The sequence below is a fragment of the Salmo trutta genome, chromosome 24 (assembly GCF_901001165.1).
Source record: "Salmo trutta chromosome 24, fSalTru1.1, whole genome shotgun sequence".
NCBI classification, from domain to species: domain Eukaryota; kingdom Metazoa; phylum Chordata; class Actinopteri; order Salmoniformes; family Salmonidae; genus Salmo; species Salmo trutta.
In genome coordinates this window covers 15,942,635-15,961,952 of record NC_042980.1, presented here as the reverse complement: position 1 = coordinate 15,961,952, position 19,318 = coordinate 15,942,635, and the positions used below count along the sequence as shown (strand labels likewise).

Here is a 19,318-nt window from a genome sequence, read left to right as displayed (position 1 = left end):
CTTACATCATCTGCATGCTGATTCCATCTTTGACGACGCCACATAAATGGAATAGGTACTAGCTAGCTTAATAGTTCATATTTGCGCGCTAGCTCTGCATATTCAGCTAGTACCTATTGTGCGCGATTGACTGGATTAACCTCACGTCAGTTGCGTGCATTGAGTGCCTTTCAGACAGTAGATACGACCTCTCTGTTACCAAGCAAGCTAAGGAACTGGCAGTGGATCAAACCATTGTGAGGCAAAGGGGGTTGCAATCTTTTGAAACTTAAAAACGCGCTATTAAGTGTCTATAATCAGCACAATTGCTTTCATTGCGTATTATTAATATTATTTAAATTACATAGTTATGTTTCAGTGATATATTGGGGGGGACAAATCATATTTTTCCCAGGATGGGGGGGTCATGTCCCCCCAGTCCCCCCCGGGATTTCCACCCCTGCTACTGTCAGACTGATGGAGTTTACATGGATGTACCTGTAGTAAGGACCTACTGTCAGACCTGACATGGATGTACCTGTAGTAAGGACCTACTGTCAGGGCTGGTGCTTCTGATGGTCCTGGCAGGGTTTCGAGGGCTGTTCAGAGATCTTTCACTCATGAAAGTGGACACTTTGATAATGAATTTTATTTATTTAACTAGGCAAGTCAGTTAAGAACAAATTCTTATGTTCAATGATGGCCTAGGAACAGTGGGTTAACTGCCTTGTTCAGGGGCAGAATGACAGATTTTTACCTTGTCAGCTCTGGGATTCGATCTTGCAACCTTTCGGTTACTAGTCCAACGCTCTAACTGCTAGGCTACCTGCCACCCCATAAAGTTGACTTCATAGCTTTTATTGGTAAGGTTCTCAATAAAACTTGGGTTGTGGAAAGCAGAGATGCCAGGTTGAAGGTTATTGTGGAGACAGCACAATACATATAGGGGGTAACAGATGTTAATGTTGAAATGTTGGTTGACATGCTGAACAATCCTAAAGGTGGAGGGTGTGGTAGAAGTTAGTATGGATTAATTTGGTTTTGAATTGTATTTTCATGGTAGTACGGAATTGGATAGATCATGATTGATCGTACATTCCAGCACAGTAGGTGGCGGCATGCACTTTAAACGTTTTTTTTCCTGCCCACCCTGATATCATAGAAGAAGAAAAAGAGCTAGGGTTAAGGTTAGAGCTATGGGTTATGACTTGTTAGGGCTGTAGCCTAATGTATGTCCCATATTCTACAGCTAGATGGAGCTATGTGGTTGTAGGATTTCTTTGGCAAGGATTGCCTTGCAAGTAGGTGCAATTCCTTGCACAATAGCTGGAGGCACTGTGTCTCATTTATTGTTGGAGTAACAAGCCAAGAGAGGATCTGCCGCTCGTTTCAATGTAATCCTGTCTCTCCCCGCACACAGTCGTCCGACATGGCGACCATGAAGAAGCTTCTCGGCGGTACAACCAGCATCTGAACTCCATTTGGCTCCACGAAAGCAGCCTAAACTGCGTCTGGAAGTGGATGTAAAATATCTTGTAAATTGGGAATCATACACGTGGATTATCCACACTTTTAAAACAGGGTAAGATTTTATACCATTCATTTCCCTATGTGCAACTTGTTTCAGCAGATTAGAGAAATCGTAGAAGTAGCCTATCCCCAGTTGCCTTGGATTTTTATAACCGTGTAGCCCGTTTTTAAAGAATGTTAACATGATGCTTCATCATATAGGCTAATTGTCGCAGATAGAACAATCGTTATTACCACCAAGTAGTACATTAATGGAAGAGCTAACCGTGTTTTTGCCCAGTCGTTCTCACAACCGAGAGCGGTGGTTAAAAAAAAAAACCGCTAATAGTCATCCACTACATCAGACGTAACGTTACAACACCAAAATTGAATGGGATATCATCTCATGACCGTAAGACCATAGCCTGTATACAATATTGTTGGCATAAAGGTGTTGGATATACGGCATTTACATAGCCTTGCCTCGTTTGCAATAGAAACGTCATCAGTGAGAGTACGTTTTCCATTGTTAGTTAGTTACCCTTGAGGGTAGTTAGTGGCTGGTCAGTTGAGTCGAGGTTATGTATTTGTGTCACACCACGCGTGGTAGCCTAACAATAATGTCTTAAGGATTACTGTACTCCTCAAGACTGCATTATCGTAGCTATGTGCGCAAAATGTCATAAGGACTTTTCAATAACTAATCCAGTTACTGTCTTGCATTCTTAATGGGCAACAATGAAAAAGCTTGCCGTTTTGTTTTGGGTGTGCAAACATTTCCAGTATGTTTCCAAATTGGTTAAATTTGATCATCCAAATATGCCTGCGTCAAAACTAGATTTTATTTTGGTTGTAATTTTTCCAGAAAGATTACATGGTATGACTCACTGAACTGTCAAACAATCGCCCCTCCCCCAAAGGTACACTCATGAATCATCTGTATTGTGGATTGTAGGGCAGAGAAGGCAAACTGATGTTGTGTTATTTGATTGATCCCCTTGTAGGAACCACAGTTATAGAGGGGTTTCGTTTAATTGCCCAGATCTGGGCTCCGACATCATTTCAGAAATATGGGTATATTTCTTGAAATCATGTTCAATCATACAAACCCCCTTTAACACTTAACTTATAATGGTATACACATTTAAAATTGAAGTTCTGCATACAGTTGAATGCATAGGTTCAAATATGCGAGCCACACCCAGGTATACATGTCTGTGGAGCTGAAGCGAGTTGCTGTCCAGTGGAAATAGGAGTGGGTTTTCTGCACGTCTCAGGTAGACAGTTGGCTGAACAACCCCATCCTCAAGCCCATTCTGCTGGCTGTAATCAAATCCAGCTGTGCTGTTGCAGAAATGGTGCCTGCATGTGTTGGACTGCTCTGAAGGACTCTGTGTGCTGCTGCATACAGACAGAGGAGCCTCTGTTGTTAAAGCCCAAACTGCCTGCCAGCAGCCACAGCGCTATCTTACATGGTCGTTGGGAATTTCAAGCAAACAAGTTCCAAGCTTGGGTAAAACGCCCTGTGAACACTGGGGGGGTATGAATATGTCCCCCTGGCATTGTGCGCAATAGTATCCTGGGCTGGGTTGGCATACCAGTCATATGTCCAAGCCTGCTTGTCTTCCACAGTAACAACATGGTAGTAACAGAGCTGTGACTGAGTCTCGCTCGCCAAAGACTCCATTCTTATTCAGAGGGCCACATACTGTAGGGTGACATGGCAGACTGGCCGTTGATTCATGAGCTCGGGGGCAGGGAAGGGTAAGCATCAGTTGAAATAATCATTGTCTGCTCTCTGGTAGCCCTGGGTCTCACTCTGTTGTTTGGAGTGTTTAGCGACAGTGTTTATGGGTTACTTCTGAGCCAAGGGTTTTCAGTCCAATATTCAAATCCCAATGCACATTTGACATAGCGTGGTAGCTTGTAAAACAATACGGGAGTTGACGTCTCCTTCATGGTTTCTCTTGAAGGGGGCAACTCGCAGCCGTGCTTGGACTGCGTGAGTATCACTATGCCCCTTGTGACCGCAGTGGCAATGGCTTTCATCTCCCCAAGTGAAGGGTGTCTTCCCTCCCACACTTGTGACCCCTTTGCTGGAACATTCCAACAGCACTCCACCCTCACCCAGGCCATGGCAGTGTATATTATGGACAGGTGCAGCTGATTAAAGCATTTGCTCTAAACAAGGTCAGTTGTGTGGTGTGGCACTGTGTTCAGCAACCTCCAACCATGATGATGATGATGATGATGATGATGTTAAATATTCATTGTGTGTAATGGTGCACTGCCTCCACACTGTAAACAAACGGTTTATTTGATCAGCTCTATGGGGGACTGAGAGGCTGCTAGAAATAAACAGATACGGTCGTTGAGCAGATCAACAGTTTTAGCCACAATTTTCCCCGCTCTTGATGGGTCGGCCAAATTCAAATGTCTTTCGATATGCAATCCTCAGCTTAATCCGAACTTTGAACATTGCGTGTGCACTTCCTCAAGAGTCGGCGAGCCACCACTGTACTGTCTGAATGAGAGCCGCCACCACGCTCCAATAACCCATTTTGGTGAGCTCTCAACATGACATCAGCATGTTGGAATGTGTGATAAACAGAGAGTTAAGCAGGGCCTCTGGGGTTGGCTTGAGAGATGGGGGTGGATTGACCCGCTCCTGTTGCCTCAACCCAGAACAAATGATCCTGCAACTGGTCAAAACACATTCCACCACCTAGAGCTAGTCATCCATTGAAAGGAACTGAGTTAGCCACTGTTCATTCACATGTCCACCTAGGCCTAATTACACTATCTGGATGTTGCATGTGATTTAATATGCCATGCATGGCAATCTCCATGGAAACCGTGCTGTCATACATAATGAGGAGATCCACACAGCCCAGATGTTATGTCCTTATTAGCAGCTGGATGTCTGTGAACTTGGGACATTCTCTCGCTTGGCTGCTCCTTACTATCTCTGCTGTTTTGTAGTTCACTCACTCTATCTGCCTATATACTGGAACGCCACAGGTCATTTGTCCAAACAAATAGTTTAAAAATCATTTTGAAAGATCTTACAAAGAGTCAATTGTTTCTACTTTTTGATTTTTAGGGACTATCCCTGTTATTGCTTTGTCGAGTGACTTTGAAATCAAGCAACACATTGACAGAGAGAGGGAACTAATTGCTTCTCCCAAAGGCTACAATTATCACCCATTAGCTTAGAGTGCAAATACCTAATTTGCAATTACGTTGCTAGTCTGACACAAGCTGTGAACTCTCTCCCCTGGGACTTCATCTCCTTTTATGTAACCCACCCACCTCCTCTCCTCTGTTTTCTCTGGGATGGGGAGCGGGGGGGGGGTCCCACTCCCTAATGCTCAAGTTGTACAATGAATAGTTGAACAGTTGACAGACATGATATGAACTGCGTTATTGCCCCACCGACAGGCAAAGATAGGCAAGGTGTGTGTTTGTGTGTGCATGCTATAACCATGTAACCGACGGTTATGGGTGAAGACCGTCGTGAAATAATACAAATAATTACGGACAGAAGATGGGACGACCGGGCATTTGTGCACTTAAGTCCGTTTCTGCGGTAACATGGACTCTTAACAACATGGTGAAACTTAGTTTTTTGTTTCAGCAAGGAGCAACAATCAAAATTGTTTTTGGTTGCATAGGCAACACCCCCCCAAAATGCAGCAGTAGCACACATAGAAATATAATTAATAGAAAGGCCATGGAACCTTTTAACCGTAACAATTTGACCCTGTAAACTCATGGGTACACTTGCAATGGTTGCCTGGTATTGTGATGCAATAATTTCCATGGTAAAGTAGAATTTTCATTTCAATTATGTAGACTGATGTGGCTCATGTAATGGAATGTGTTTTTTGTAATGTCAGTTTAGTTGAATGAACAAATCACAGCACATATTGATGGTTCTGACTAGGTGGAATACAACCACGACCGGAAGTGACTTTTTCGTAGCAGGTTAGGGGAATTAGCTAACCCTAAGGGTTAGGGTTAGCTAAAATGCTCCTAACCTCCTACGAAAAGTCACTTCCGGTCGTAGCTGTACTCCATCTAGTTACAACCCATATTGATGGGTAAACTACATGTCCTTCTTTTACTTCCTGCTTTGCTTTTATGGGGTACACTAGTAATGGCTGCCCATCCACCCGTTTATGCCATCATTGACTTGAATGGGGACACCCTTTCTATTCCTTCTATTTCTATGGCAGCACATGCAGTCAGGAGCGAAGGAGAGGAGAAAATGTGCATCTAACATATATTACATTTGAGCTATTTATGACATTTTTGCTATTACGGAGACTGCAGCATTTGGCTGGCCAATTATCGTCATCCAGAATTCCATGACCTTCGCAACCCTGGTGTGTGCGTGCGTGAGTACGTACGTGTGAGTGTGTGTTGTACAAAATGTCCCGGGTTCGAGCCCAGTGAGGGACAGGGACGGAACCTACTTTGTTACACGCGTGTGTGTGTGTGTGACGGTTCTTCTGCCTCCCCTGCAGGCTGTACGGTAGCACAACAGAGCACCATGGTGGAGCCCGAGCACAGAGCATCAGCAGCCCAGCGTCTTGGAGCCCAGGAGACCCTGGGCATCAGCACCCTGGACCCTGGCCACCGGCCTCCAATCATGCCCCCTGGACGCCACGTCTCCATTAAGATACGCATGTTGGACGACACAGAAGAGGTCTTCGACGTCTCGGTGAGTTCTGATTGGCTGTCTGTCTAATTGGCTTATAGTGCACTGTGTTAAAGGTGTAAATGGTGGTATCCTTTTGTTGTCTTTTTATAGCTTTACCATTAAAGCAGTACATCAAAGGAGGGACTTTTTTCTTCTTTTTTTTTTCCTGACAGCAGTCTGTTGTTAAGGGTTACAGGTTGGCATGGTTACAGTATTAAACTTCAAGGTGCTGAATGCATGAATGAGCCAAGACTGATCAGTGCTGTAAAATGTCTGGGTTCTAACCAGCGTTCTCGACGTCTCTGACTTCAGCTGTTGGTGTGATGAGTAAAGCTTACTGTTCTAGTTCTTTGGATGTTGTTGTGTAATTTAAGCCTTAAGATATAGGAGCAACTTTTAGAGGACTATCGTCGTTGTCGGGTGAAAACCTCTTATCTCCAAAACGGACATTTTACCATTAACAAACATGCACTTTCTAAACTTCAGAAGCTACTGTATTTTGAGTACATTTTATTGGTCCTAGAGTCATGGAATGTTAAGAGTACATTGCGGAGAGTTACTGCTTTCAATGCATGTATAAAAAAAAGTGGGTGTATGGATTGTGTTTAGTTTATTGAGATACACATTAGTACATCAGGACTAAACTTCCTGGGTTCATACGCTAACACACTGTTATATATTATGAAAGCCAAGGTATGAGACCAACTGGTCTGTCTTGGCCACAGGGGTGGGCAACAATACTTGATCTACAGGGGTGGGCTTGATCTCATTCTAACTATCCCACGGGAGGTTTGAGTACAAAAACACTCCAGGCCACTCTTGAACGTCTAAAACTTAATAGAATGTATGTAGACATTTTAGTGGAGCTATATGTTTTGAAATAAGTGCAATTTTCTGGCCTGCAAATTGCTTTTCACAAGAAAACAACATTAAAAAAATCTGTGCGGACCTCCTCTGAATTTAAATCCTGATGTGGCCTTAGCCCCAAAATGATTCAAATCAAATTGTATTGGTCACATACACATATTAAGCAGATGTTATTGCGTGTGTAGCGAAATGCTTGTCACAGTGTGCACACCCTATACAGTATGGTTGGGGAAAGGGGACGATTTGTGATGTTTGAATGGGCAGAGATCTGCCATGATAAATTGTGCTTTTCATTACCAGCCTATTTACTTTTGTGGTTATTAAAGATTATCTCTGAGATTGGGGCTGCTTGAGATTGCTTTGCTTTGTGATCCAAATCAGCCAATGTATGCAATGCAATATTTTAGCATAAAATCAAATCTCAGAATAGTCCTAGATTGATGCCTTTCATGTGAAATGTAATCTGCTTGATAATGAATGACTGATGTTCTGAAGACTGCAATATTGTTTGAAGATGTTTTAGAGAATGGTAATGGGGGCTTATTGAAAGTGATGTGAATGTAAATTTAGGACCTTGAGATTTAGCAAACAGACATGTAAATCCCAACACTTCCTGTTGAATTGGACAAAAATAGATTGGTTGCTCTGTACTGTTTTTTTTCTCCTAGAGTTCCTCTGAAATTGTGGTATTACTGTAAGGTATACTCTATGACCCTGATATAGCGCTTGAAGTACAGGGTGGAGTTTGGATCAAAACTATGTTATTTTCCTGAGAATAGTCCAACTAGCAATATCCTTTGACCACAGTTCTTCCTGCTGGGAGTGAGGGAGCGCGATGGGTAGTGAGAGGGAAGAAGAAGTGACGATGAAGGGAAATGGACACGCAGAGCATTCATTCGAAGGGTATGAATAGAGCTTCATAGTAGAGATGCTTGAAATGGAACCCTGTGACCGACAATATGGACGTGTTTGACGCTAGCTGCTGAGAAACATTGGCAGGTTCCCAACTGCCGTGCAGGGAACAGTCTTGTTCCCACAGCATGCTGTGAGACTTCCTGTACAGACCATGAGGATTGGCTTTTCAGGGAGACATTTCGCTTGTGCTAATGAATGATTTCTATACAGTGCCTTTGGAAAGTATTCTGACCCCCTGACTTTTTCCACATTTTGTTACGTTACAGCCTTATTCTAAAATGTATTAAATATTAGTTTTTTCTCATCAATCTACACACAATACCCCATAATGACAAAGTGAAAACAGAAATACCTTATTTACATAAGTATTCAGACCCTTTGTTATGATACTCGAAATTGAGCTCAGGTGCATCCTGTTTCCATTTATCATCCTTGAGATTTGATTGGAGTCCACCTGTGATTGGACTCCAACTTGATTGGAGTCCACCTGTGGTAAATTCAATTGATTGGACATGATTTGGAAAGAGACACACCTGTCTATATAAGGTCCCACAGTTGACAGTGCACGTCAGAGCAAAAACCAAGCCACGAGGTCGAAGGAATTGTCCGTAGAGCTCTGAGACAGGATTGTGTCCAGGCACAGATCTTGGGAAGGGGACCAAAACATTTCTGCAGCATTTAAGGTCCCTAAGAACACAGTGGCCTCCATTATTCTTAAAATGGAAGAAGTTTGGAACCACCAAGAGTCTTCATCGAGCTGGCCGCCCGGCCAAACTAAGCAATCGGGGGAGAAGGGCCTTAGTCAGGGAGGTGACCAAGAACCCGATGGTCACTCTGACAGAGCTCCAGAGTTTCTCTGTGGAGATGGGAGAATCTTCCAGAAGGACAACCATTTCTGCAGCCCTCCAACAATCAGGCCTTTATGGTAGAGTGGCCAGACGGAAGCCACTCCTCAGTAAAAGGCTCATGACAGCCCGCTTTGAGTTTGCCAAAAGGCACCTAAAGACTCTCTGACCATGAGAAACAAGGTTCTCTGGTCTGATGAAACCAAGATTGAACTCTTTGGCCTGAATGCCAAGCGTCATGTCTGGAGGAAACCTGACACCATCCCTATGGCGAAGCATGGTGGTGGCAACATCCTGCTGTGGGGATGTTTTTCAGTGGCAGGGACTGGGAGACTAGTCAGGAATGAGGGAAACATGAATGGAGCAAAGTACAGAGAGATCCTTGATGACAACCTGCTCCAGAGCTCTCAGGACCTTAAACTTGGGCGAAGGTTCACCTTCCAACAGGACAACAACCCTAAGCACACTGCCAAGAAAACGCAGGAGTGGCTTCTGGACAAGTCTCTGAATGTCCTTGAATGGCTCAGCCAGAGCCCAGACTTGAACCCGATCGAACATCTCTGGAGAAACCTGAAAATAGCTGTGCAGCAACGCTCCCCATCCAACCTGACAGAGCTTGAAAGGATCTGCGGAGAGCAATGGGGGGAAAACTCCCCAAATACAGATGTGCCAAGCTTGTAGCATCATACCCAAGAAGACTCAAGGCTGTAATTGCTGCCAAAGGTACTTCAACAAAGTACTAAGTAAAGGGTCTGAATACTTATGTGTGAAATTTGTTATTAATAAAAAAAAAATTGCTTTGTCATTATGGGATATTGTGTGTAGATTGATGAGGGGGAAAAACTATTTAATACATTTTAGAAGGCTGTAACGTAACAAAATGTGGAAAGGTCAAGGGGTCTGAATACTTTCCGAATGCACTGTATACTCTAAATTACTGACAGAGGCTGCTGTTTTGAAGCCACCTTGCCTCCATCTTGGCACTCCCCCACCAGTGTACATTTTTTTCGGAAGCTATAGAAATGAATGAATTAATGTCTACATTTTGTTTTTGCCATGTTTATTATATTATTTCACTTTAATGCGTACTTTTAAATTGTATTATGTGAGCTAAACATACAAATAAAGTTCTGTCACCACTACAACAACAACATACTTAAGTACATGTAATTTTGTCCTTGAAACATTTAATTAAAATACTGTAGAATTCCATTCATTCCCATGGAGGTTTGTTTAATCTGGGGAGTGCCAATATGGCTGATCGGTGGCTTCAAAGCCTCTCATCAATACATTGCATCTGCAATCCAGGGTTTATATACGTAATTTGGTGCTAATGTGTAGTGCTCTTGTGTGCTCTTCTACTGTACACTGAGGAACTGACAGGAAAACTCACATTGACATGTCATGATTGAGCTAGCCTAGCATTCATATCCTAATTTAAAGTCACACCAAAAGCCAATTATTCTTTTGAGAGAATGAAATCACTCACCCTACCCAAATGACACTGCATTTAGCTAATAGGCAATGTGTGACTTTAAATTAGGATATGTATGCTAGGCTAGCTGAATGCAGTGTCATTTGGGTAGGGGGGGAGTCATTTCATTCTCTTAGAGTGGTTGGTTTTAGTTTTAGGAGGTATTTTACTTCCCAGCTCATGACCAAGAGCTTCAGGTCATGCTGTCATTCATGCCTGAAGCTCATTCAGAAGTTTTTTGTCTGTGAGTTATAGTATTTTGCATCGTTTTAACCAAATATGAGTGTGAACTCTGGGTCCCATACATTAACGAGCTGCCACCTAGACTCAGGTAAATTTAAGAAGGAGAAGTAGGGCAGTTACGAGGAATATGGAGGGAGAGACGACATGTTTCTTCATCCGAAGCGAAAATGCTCTAATTAAAAATGGAAGGGGGTAGTCGTAGTGATTATGCTACACTGTAGGGGTAACACTTTTCTCTGTGTGAGTTACTTCTACAAAGGAGTCTGGATAGTATTCACATACATTTATCCTGTTCCCACAATGGGGTAGTGGCCCTCATGCAGCGATGGGTAGTCCTAGCTGGGTGTTATGACTGCTGCAGGGAGGCAGCTGGCACTCTTAGATAAATGTTCCCAAAAGGGTTCTAAGGCTGTACCAAAGGATAACCCTTTTTGGTTCCCAGTAGAACCCTTTTTGGTTCCCAGTAGAACCCTCTGTAGAAATGGTTCTACCTAAAACCAAAAATGGTTCTTCAAAGGGTTCTCCTTTTGGGGATGATAGCCAAAGAACCCTTTAAGGTTCTAGATAGCTAGACTTAGAAAAAAACCCGCTGAATTGAATGTAATCGAGTTCTCTAACAGACGTCAAAGCTCGATCTTTAACCATATATAATTATTATATATATATTTTTTTCAAATACTAAAAAACGATTTGTAGGAATGTGCAAGTGAATTTTTTTTGTCCTGGAAAAAAAATATACAATTATGTCTTGAAGACCACGTTAATTTACTTTGACCTTAGGGGAGTAGTACATGTGTATTTGTGGGGCACAAAAAAAAATAAACCAATCCAATCATCACAAAGTTCTTCTCCCTAAATTCCCTTTCCCCTTCTTGTCTCATTCACTAAATTGCATTCTGACCGCTCCCTCCACACACGCGTGCTAAGTGTGCACACAACCTCCCGTTAGGCCTACAGCAATGCCTATTAAAAACGTATCTAACTGATGCGATACACAAGCTACATTCCTTGCCAAATGACAACAGTTTTATCATAAATTCAAAATGGACTGGTTGATTGAAGTAGGAAAATATGTGTTCCAGCAACGAGCGGCAGTTTTGGAATAATTGTGTCCCGTCTATTTTCCGCTTAGGCTACTTTGCAAACTGCTACAGCCATTTCTAATTGGTTAGCCTATGCCCCCTAAACAGAGACGTTCCACACTGAAAATATGCAAAAACATTAGTTTGATAAAGACAAAGAGCGTATTTTCGTCAGAATCACGACGCCTGAAGCGTGATGCCCTTAATTGCATCAATAACTTCCTGCAGTCCCCTCCCCCACCCTCCTGTAATTGACTATGCCTATTGGTCCTTCTCACTCTGAAGCTTCAAGAAAGGGGGAGGGGGGACTGCACAGATTTAAATGCAAATGTGCTTGGCTTCAGCAGCACTGATGGTGATGAATTTGATCACTGCAGTAATAAGGGAACATGATCGCTGAATCATTCCTATTGCAGGGAGACAGGCTGCGTTCCCTCTACTGGAGAGGCTCAAGATGTTTAGGATGTCAGTCCCACTGGCCCAATGTCAGCCCACCCTTCCTAGACAATTAGATTATGGCGATTTGTGTATTTCATTACAGGAGCATCGAGTTCAGGCAATGAAATATGAATCTGCGGTAGGATTTATATTCATAGTGACTGATCGGTGAGAAATGTTTTCTATTTCACTGATCTGCATGTAAAAACCCAACCACCTCTGTGAAAATCGATCCCTTTCCTGTTCCTCTGGTATAAACTTCCAGCCCGTCAGACAAGGTATTGTATTGTAGGGAAACAAAAGGAGCATTAGAGTGGGTCACATAACCTGCTGCGACCTACTTAGTGCTCCCTCTGGCTGGGAACTAAACTGTTGTCCCCTGTGGCTGATTCGTCACACCTTGATGAGCACTCTTTTGTGGCCTTATGAAGGCCTTTAGTATGCACCAACCGAGAGCAGATCTGATCTGACCAGCCCAGAGCTAACACTACTGTGAGTCATACAAGGGAGCTGTGCTTTCCAAACGTATGAAGTGAACCTTATATAGAGTCATGTTCATATCAGTAACCAAAGTTTTCTGGCCAGATATAACATGTCTTTGGACGAGTGACCAAAAATGTCATGTCTCCCCCCCATTTTTTTTGATGGATGTTCAGTCTGAAGGTGCCAATGGCAGTGGTTGTCTTGTTGGCTGTGATCTCTGTTGGGCTAACATGTCGTTGAGGAATGGGGATTGACAGACTGAGAGCCCCATTCTCATTTGTCAGGATGAGAGAGACAGTCAAGCTCTATTAACTCCAGACACCTAAACCTTACTGGGATGTTACTGGAGAAAACAGAAACCCTGGCAGTTAATGTGGAATGTTCTGCGTGGTTCTCTCTTCTCTCTGCTGTATATCTATCCCTTCTGTCTCACACTCTCTCTGTATTAGTGATGGGGGGAAAACATAGTTACATATCACAATATTATTTTTGATGTTATATTGTATAGTTTTGACAATACCGCAATATTATTTTTGCAGTAGTTGGCTGTACCTGCACCAAAACTCCTTCGTAGCTTGTCCTCCATCTTCTTTTTAAATAGGGAGACAGTTTGTTTTCAGCACTTTTATCTCTGACTGATCAAAACTCATTTTCTCAAGGCTCTCTCTGTCCCTCTGCAGCAGACATATGGTGAGGAATATGTTTGAACAAATTCGTTTTTCAACCACTCCACAAATTTCTTGTTAACAAACTATAGTTTTGGCAAGTTGGTTAGGACATCTACTTTGTGCATGACAAAATACATTTTTACAACAATCGTTTACAGACAGATTATTTAACTTGTACTTCACTGTATCACAATTCCAGTGGGTCAGAAGTTTACATACACTAAGTTGACTGTGCCTTTAAACAGCTTGGAAAATTCCAGGAAAGGATGTCATGGCTTTAGAAGCTTCTGATAGGCTAATTGACATAATTTGAGTCAGTTGGAGGTGTACCTGTGGATGTATTCCAAGGCCTACCTTCAAACTCAGTGCTTCTTTGCTTGACATCATGGGAAAATCAAAAGAAATCAGCCAACTCCTCAGAAAGAAAATTGTAGACCTCCACAAGTCTGGTTCATCCTTGGGAGCAATTTCCAAATGCCTGAAGGTACCACGCTCATCTGTACAAACAATAGTACACAAGTATAAACACCATGGGACCACGCAGCCGTCATACCGCTCAGGAAGGAGACACATTCTGTCTCCTAGAGATGAAGGTACTTTGGTGCGAAAAGCAAATCAATCCCAGAACAGCAGCAAAGGACCTTGTGAAGATGCTGGAGGAAACAGGTACAAAAGTAGCTACATCCACAGTAAAACAAGTCCTATATCAACATAACCTGAAAGGCCGCTCAGCAAGGAAGAAGCCACTACTACAAAACCGCCATAAAAAAGCCAGACTACGATTTGCAACTGCACATGGGGACAAAGATCGTACTTTTTGGAGAAATGTACTCTGGTCTGATCAAACAAAAATAGAACTGTTTGGCCATAATGCTTGCAAGCCGAAGAACAACATCCCAAACGTGAAGCACGGGGGTGGCAGCATCATGTTGTGGGGGTGCTTTGCTGCAGGAGGGACTGGTGCACTTCACAAAATAGATGGCATCATGAGGGAGGAAAATTGTGTGGATATATTGAAGCAACATCTCAAGACATCAGTCAGAAAGTTAAAGCTTGGTTGCAAATGGGTCTTCCAAATGGACAATGACCACACGCATACTTCAGAAGTTGTGTCAAAATGGCTTAAGGACAACAAAGTCAAGGTATTGGAGTGGCCATCACAAAGGCCTGACCTCAATCCCATAGAAAATTTGTGGGCAGAACTGAAAAGCGGGTGCGAGCAAGGAGGCCTACAAACCTGACTCAGTTACACCAGCTCTGTCAGGAGGAATGGGCCAAAATTCACCAAACTTATGTGGGAAGCAGGTGGGGGGCTACCCGAAACGTTTGACCAAAGTTAAACAATTTAAAGGCAATGCTACCAAATACTAATTGAGTATATGTACATTTCTGACCCACTGGGAATGTGATGAAAAAAATAAAAGCTGAAATAAATCATTCTCCCTCTACTATTATTCTGACATTTCACGTTCTTTAAATAAAGTGGTGATCCTAACTGACCTAAGACAGGGCATTTTTACTAGGATTAAACGTCAGGAATTGTGAAACTGAGTTTAAATGTATTTGGCTAAGGTGTATGTAAACTTCTGACTTCAACTGTATGTATGTAACATGCATACATGTGTTAAACAAATTCTTCAAAGTAACCACCCTTTGCCTTGATGACAGCTTTGCACACTCTTGGCGTTCTCTCATCCAGCTTCGCCTGGAATGCTTTTCCAACAGTCTTGAAGGAGTACCCACATGCTGAGTACGTGTTGGCTGCTTTTCCTTCACTCTGCGGTCCAACTCTTCTTTTTTTAAATTATTATTATTATTATTATTATTACCTTTTTTTGCGCCATACGGTTTCTTAAAGGCCCACCTAGGTCTCGTTCAGACAAGACTAAATTTACACAGCTCTTAAGACACCAAGATCACAGTAAATGCAAATTGTGTGGATGTTAATATAGCAAAAGCTCATTTGCGCTCAAGCCATAATGCATTATACATCAGCGGCACGTTGTTTCATGAATGTACTACTAATCACAGTGAAGGGGAAGAGACTCACTGCTGTTGCCTGGCGCTAATCCTGTGAACAGTCACAGACAATCCTGTCTAGCTTTAGCTTCTGCTCCATAACATTGACTTAGATCACTGGGCTAGGATTAAGATGGATTCTTGTTTCTATATGCTGTGTGGTAAACTCTGTTTGTACCCCTATATCTCAGTTGATTTCATTTATCCTCTAGCATCGTTAGGGTTGCAAAGGGAGGGTATATTACTTGAAACTTCAAAGTCTACTGGTAAACTACCAGAAGTTTGGTATCTTTCAAGGATTTTATGTAATCCCCCACAAGACATCTAGTGGCCCTGATTCAGAGGGGCTGTGTTAAATGCGTAAGACACATTTCGGTTGAATACATTCAGTCGTACAACTGACTAGGTATCCCCCTTTCCCTTTTGGATACTTCAGATTATCACAGGTGTCTGTAATTATCTCTGGCCTTATCACATGTAAAATATATAAAATAATTAAGATTTTTTTTAAATACAAAAATAGAATGACAAAGCTGTAGAACATGATCCTGAATATAAATCGTCAACTTAGTGAATACCATTGGTGTTTAATATAAGGGTTTCAGCATTAATTGAAAAATTTTTTTTTTAGTGTCTATGTATTTGTTGTCTGTTTTTTGGCATCAAACTGGTGGCAGTTGTGAAGAAAAGTCAATAGTTGGAAGATTGCAGAGTTAATTGAAAATAATGCCGTTGTTAGACATTTTTTTTCATTAATTAGGCTATTTTCTCTAAAACCATATGGTCTATCTACTAGAAACTCATGGACAATATGGACACCGATATAAAAAATGAATACTATATATGTTATTCTAGTATAACTAACCAAAGTTACAGTAGATTGTCATAAATGTTACATTTCATTTCCAAAATTACTGAAGATTCAGTTAACTTTCGTAAATTATCGTTATCTTTGCAACCCTAAACATCGTACTTCACACTTCCTTCCCACAGGAGTTAATGGAGTGATGGTTGAAATGGATATGGTTGCCCCATAATAGTGTACACTGAGTGGTCAGTTTATTAAGTACACCCATCTAGTACTGGGTCGGACCTCCCTTTGCCTCCAGAACAGCCTGAATTTTTTAGGGCCTGGATTCTAGAAGGTGTCGGAAACGTTTTTCTCAATTGGTATCAAGGGACCTAACGTGTAGCAGGAAAACATTCCCCACGCCAGTACACCACTGCCACCAGGCTGTACCGTTGACACTAGGCAGGATGGGGCCATGGACTCATGCTGCTTACACCAAATCCTGATTCTGCCATCAACATGACGCAAAAGTGACCGGGATTCGTCAGACCAGGCAATGTTTTTCCACTCCTCAATTGTCCAGTGTTGGTGATCACATGCCCACTGGAGCCACTTCTTCATGTTTTTAGCTGATAGGAGTGGAACCCGGTGTGGTCGTCTGCTGCAATAGCCAATCCGTGACGAGGATCGACGAGTTGTGCGTTCCCGAGATGCCGTTCTGCACACAACTGTTGTACTGTGCCGTTATTTGTCTGTTTGTGGCCCGCCTGTTAGCTTGCATGCTTCTTGTCATTCTCCTTTGACTTCTCATCAGGACTGCCGCTGACTGGATGTCTTTTGTTTCTAATATACTGTATCTGGCGCGCCTGGCACCGACGATCATGGCATGCTCAAAGTCGCTTAGATCACTCGTTTTACCCATTCTAATGTTCAATTGAACAGTAACTGAATGCCTCGATACCTGTCTGCCTGCTCTATATAGTAAGCCACGACCACGTGACTCACTGTCTAGGAGCAATAGGAGCAATCCATTTTTTGTGCTGGCCAATGAGTGTATAACATTAATGTAATATTGGTGTTTCTCGACCCATTTAAGGGTGCATTTAACACTCAGATTAGTGTAGGGATTGTGTCCTTGGGATATGACCCCCCCCCCTTTTGAAGGAGGTCTGAGGTAAACTCATCCATTCACACTGTTTTGTGTGTGTGTGTTGAAGGTCTGTTAATACCACTCTACTCTGTAACCCCTCTCTCCACTCCGTCTCTGAAGTTGTATTCCCCTTTTTTTCTGCTTGAGACATTTATAATCAGTAATTTGTTACTAAAGAACAAATGTGCAAATCAGATCTATACAAATGTTAGAAAATGCTAGATGAGATCATTAGGCTCTCCAGTGGTTTGATGTGTTTACAATCGCAAAACATTTTCTTCTTTAGTTCTCATGTCTATTAATAGAAATATCTGACCTAATGTAGCAAAACGGATCCTTCCATTTCTAATATTAGTCTGTTTGTAGATATCAGCTTGTATAACACTTCCATTTCCCATTATATCAAATGTCTTCAGTATGGGTACTCATTCCATTTACATAAATCTTCATTGAAATTCCCAGACTGAGAATCAAGAGCAGGACAGACCACCAAGGCTACAGCACACGTTCTAGTGACCTGTATTTAACATGACTGGCGCCAACCATAGCTAGCTGGTCCTGAAGACACACACTCACCACCATCCGCACACGATCATTCATTGAAATGGAAAGCAAGGGCATTAAGCAGCTCCAGCAGGCCTTATTGTCAGGTTAATGGTAACAAGGGCTTGCTTCAGCAGTGACTTAATGAGTGGAAACATGATGAAGGGGCACCTTTTGAGAGGGAGCTGGTTCTGGTCCTGGCCTGGCAGCTACAGTATGGAGACCAGCAGCCTTAGTTCTCACTGACCCGCCATGCTGACGTTAGAGCAGGGCCCGTATTAAAATGTCTAGGATCAGTCTTGCCTTATACAGTGGCTTGCGAAAGTATTCACCCCCTTGGCATTTTTCCTTTTTTTGTTGCCTTACAAACTGGAATTAAAATAGATTTTTTTGGGGGGGTTTGTATAATTTGATTTATACAACATGCCTACAACTTTGAAGATGCAAAATATTTTTTATTGTGAAACAAACAAGAAATAAGACAAAAAAACAACTTGAGTGTGCATAACTATTCACCCCCCCAAAGTCAATACTTTGTAGAGACACCTTTTGCAGCAATTACAGCTGCAAGTCTCTTGGGATATGTCTCTATAAGCTTGGCACATCTAGCCACTGGCATTTTTGCCCATTCTTCAAGGCAAAACTGCTCCAGCTCCTTCAAGTTGGATGGGTTTTGCTGGTGTACAGCACTCTTTAAGTCATACCACAGATTCTCAATTGGATTGAGTTCTGGGCTTTGACTAGGCCATTCCAAGTTCCCCCTTAAACCACTCTAGTGTTGCTTTAGCAGTATGCTTAGGGTCATTGTTTTGCTGGAAGGTGAACCTCCATCCCAGTCTCAAATCTCTGGAAGACTGAAACAGTTTTCCCTCAAGAATTTCCCTGTATTTAGGACCCTCCATCATTCCTTCAATTCTGACCAGTTCCCCAGTCCCTGCCAATGGAAAAACATCCCCACAGCATGATGCTGCCACCACCATGCTTCACTGTGGGGATGGTGTTCTTGCGGTGATGAGAGGTGTTGGGTCTGTGCCAGACAAAGCATTTTCCTTGATGTCCAAAAAGCTCCATTTTAGTCTAATCTGGCCAGAGTACCTCCTTCAACATGTTTTGGGAGTCTCCCACATGCCTTTTAGCGAACACCAAACGTGTTTGCTTATTTTTTTTCTTTAAGCAATGGCTTTTTTCTGGCCACTCTTCCATAAAGCCCAGCTTGGTGGAGTGTACGGCTTAGTGGTCCTATGGACAGATACTCCAATCTCCGCTGTGGAGATTTGCAGCTCCTTCAGGGTTATCTTTGGTCTCTTTGTTGCCTCTCTGATTAATGCCCTCCTTGGCTGGTCTGTGAGATTTGGTTTGTTGTGGTGCCATATTCTTTCAATTTTTTTCAACGTTTCAGATATTTTGTTATTACTCTGTACTTCTCCACAACTGCGTCCCTGACCTGTTTGGAGAGCTCCTTGGTCTTCATGGTGCCGCTTGCTTGGTGGTGCTCCTCGCTTAGAGGTGTTGCAGACTCTGGGGCTTTTCAGAATAGGTGTGTGTATATACAGTTGAAGTCGGAAGTTTACATACCTTAGCCAAATACATTTAAACTCAGTTTTTCAC

General features: G+C 42.5%; 1 protein-coding gene across 4 annotated transcripts in view; it reads left to right on the top strand.

The window, feature by feature from the left end:
- The first annotated feature begins 1,367 nt into the window (after positions 1 to 1,367).
- The window catches only part of LOC115160803 (FERM, ARHGEF and pleckstrin domain-containing protein 1), an 82,065-nt gene continuing 64,114 nt past the window's right edge, over positions 1,368 to 19,318 (top strand). For all 4 annotated transcript variants that reach the window (XM_029711237.1, XM_029711236.1, XM_029711238.1 and 1 more), the window contains exons 1-2: positions 1,368 to 1,561; positions 6,018 to 6,214. In XM_029711237.1, the coding sequence (XP_029567097.1) occupies positions 6,044 to 6,214 (171 nt within the window). In that variant the 5' untranslated portion in view covers positions 1,368 to 1,561; positions 6,018 to 6,043. The remainder of the gene's footprint in view (positions 1,562 to 6,017; positions 6,215 to 19,318) is intronic.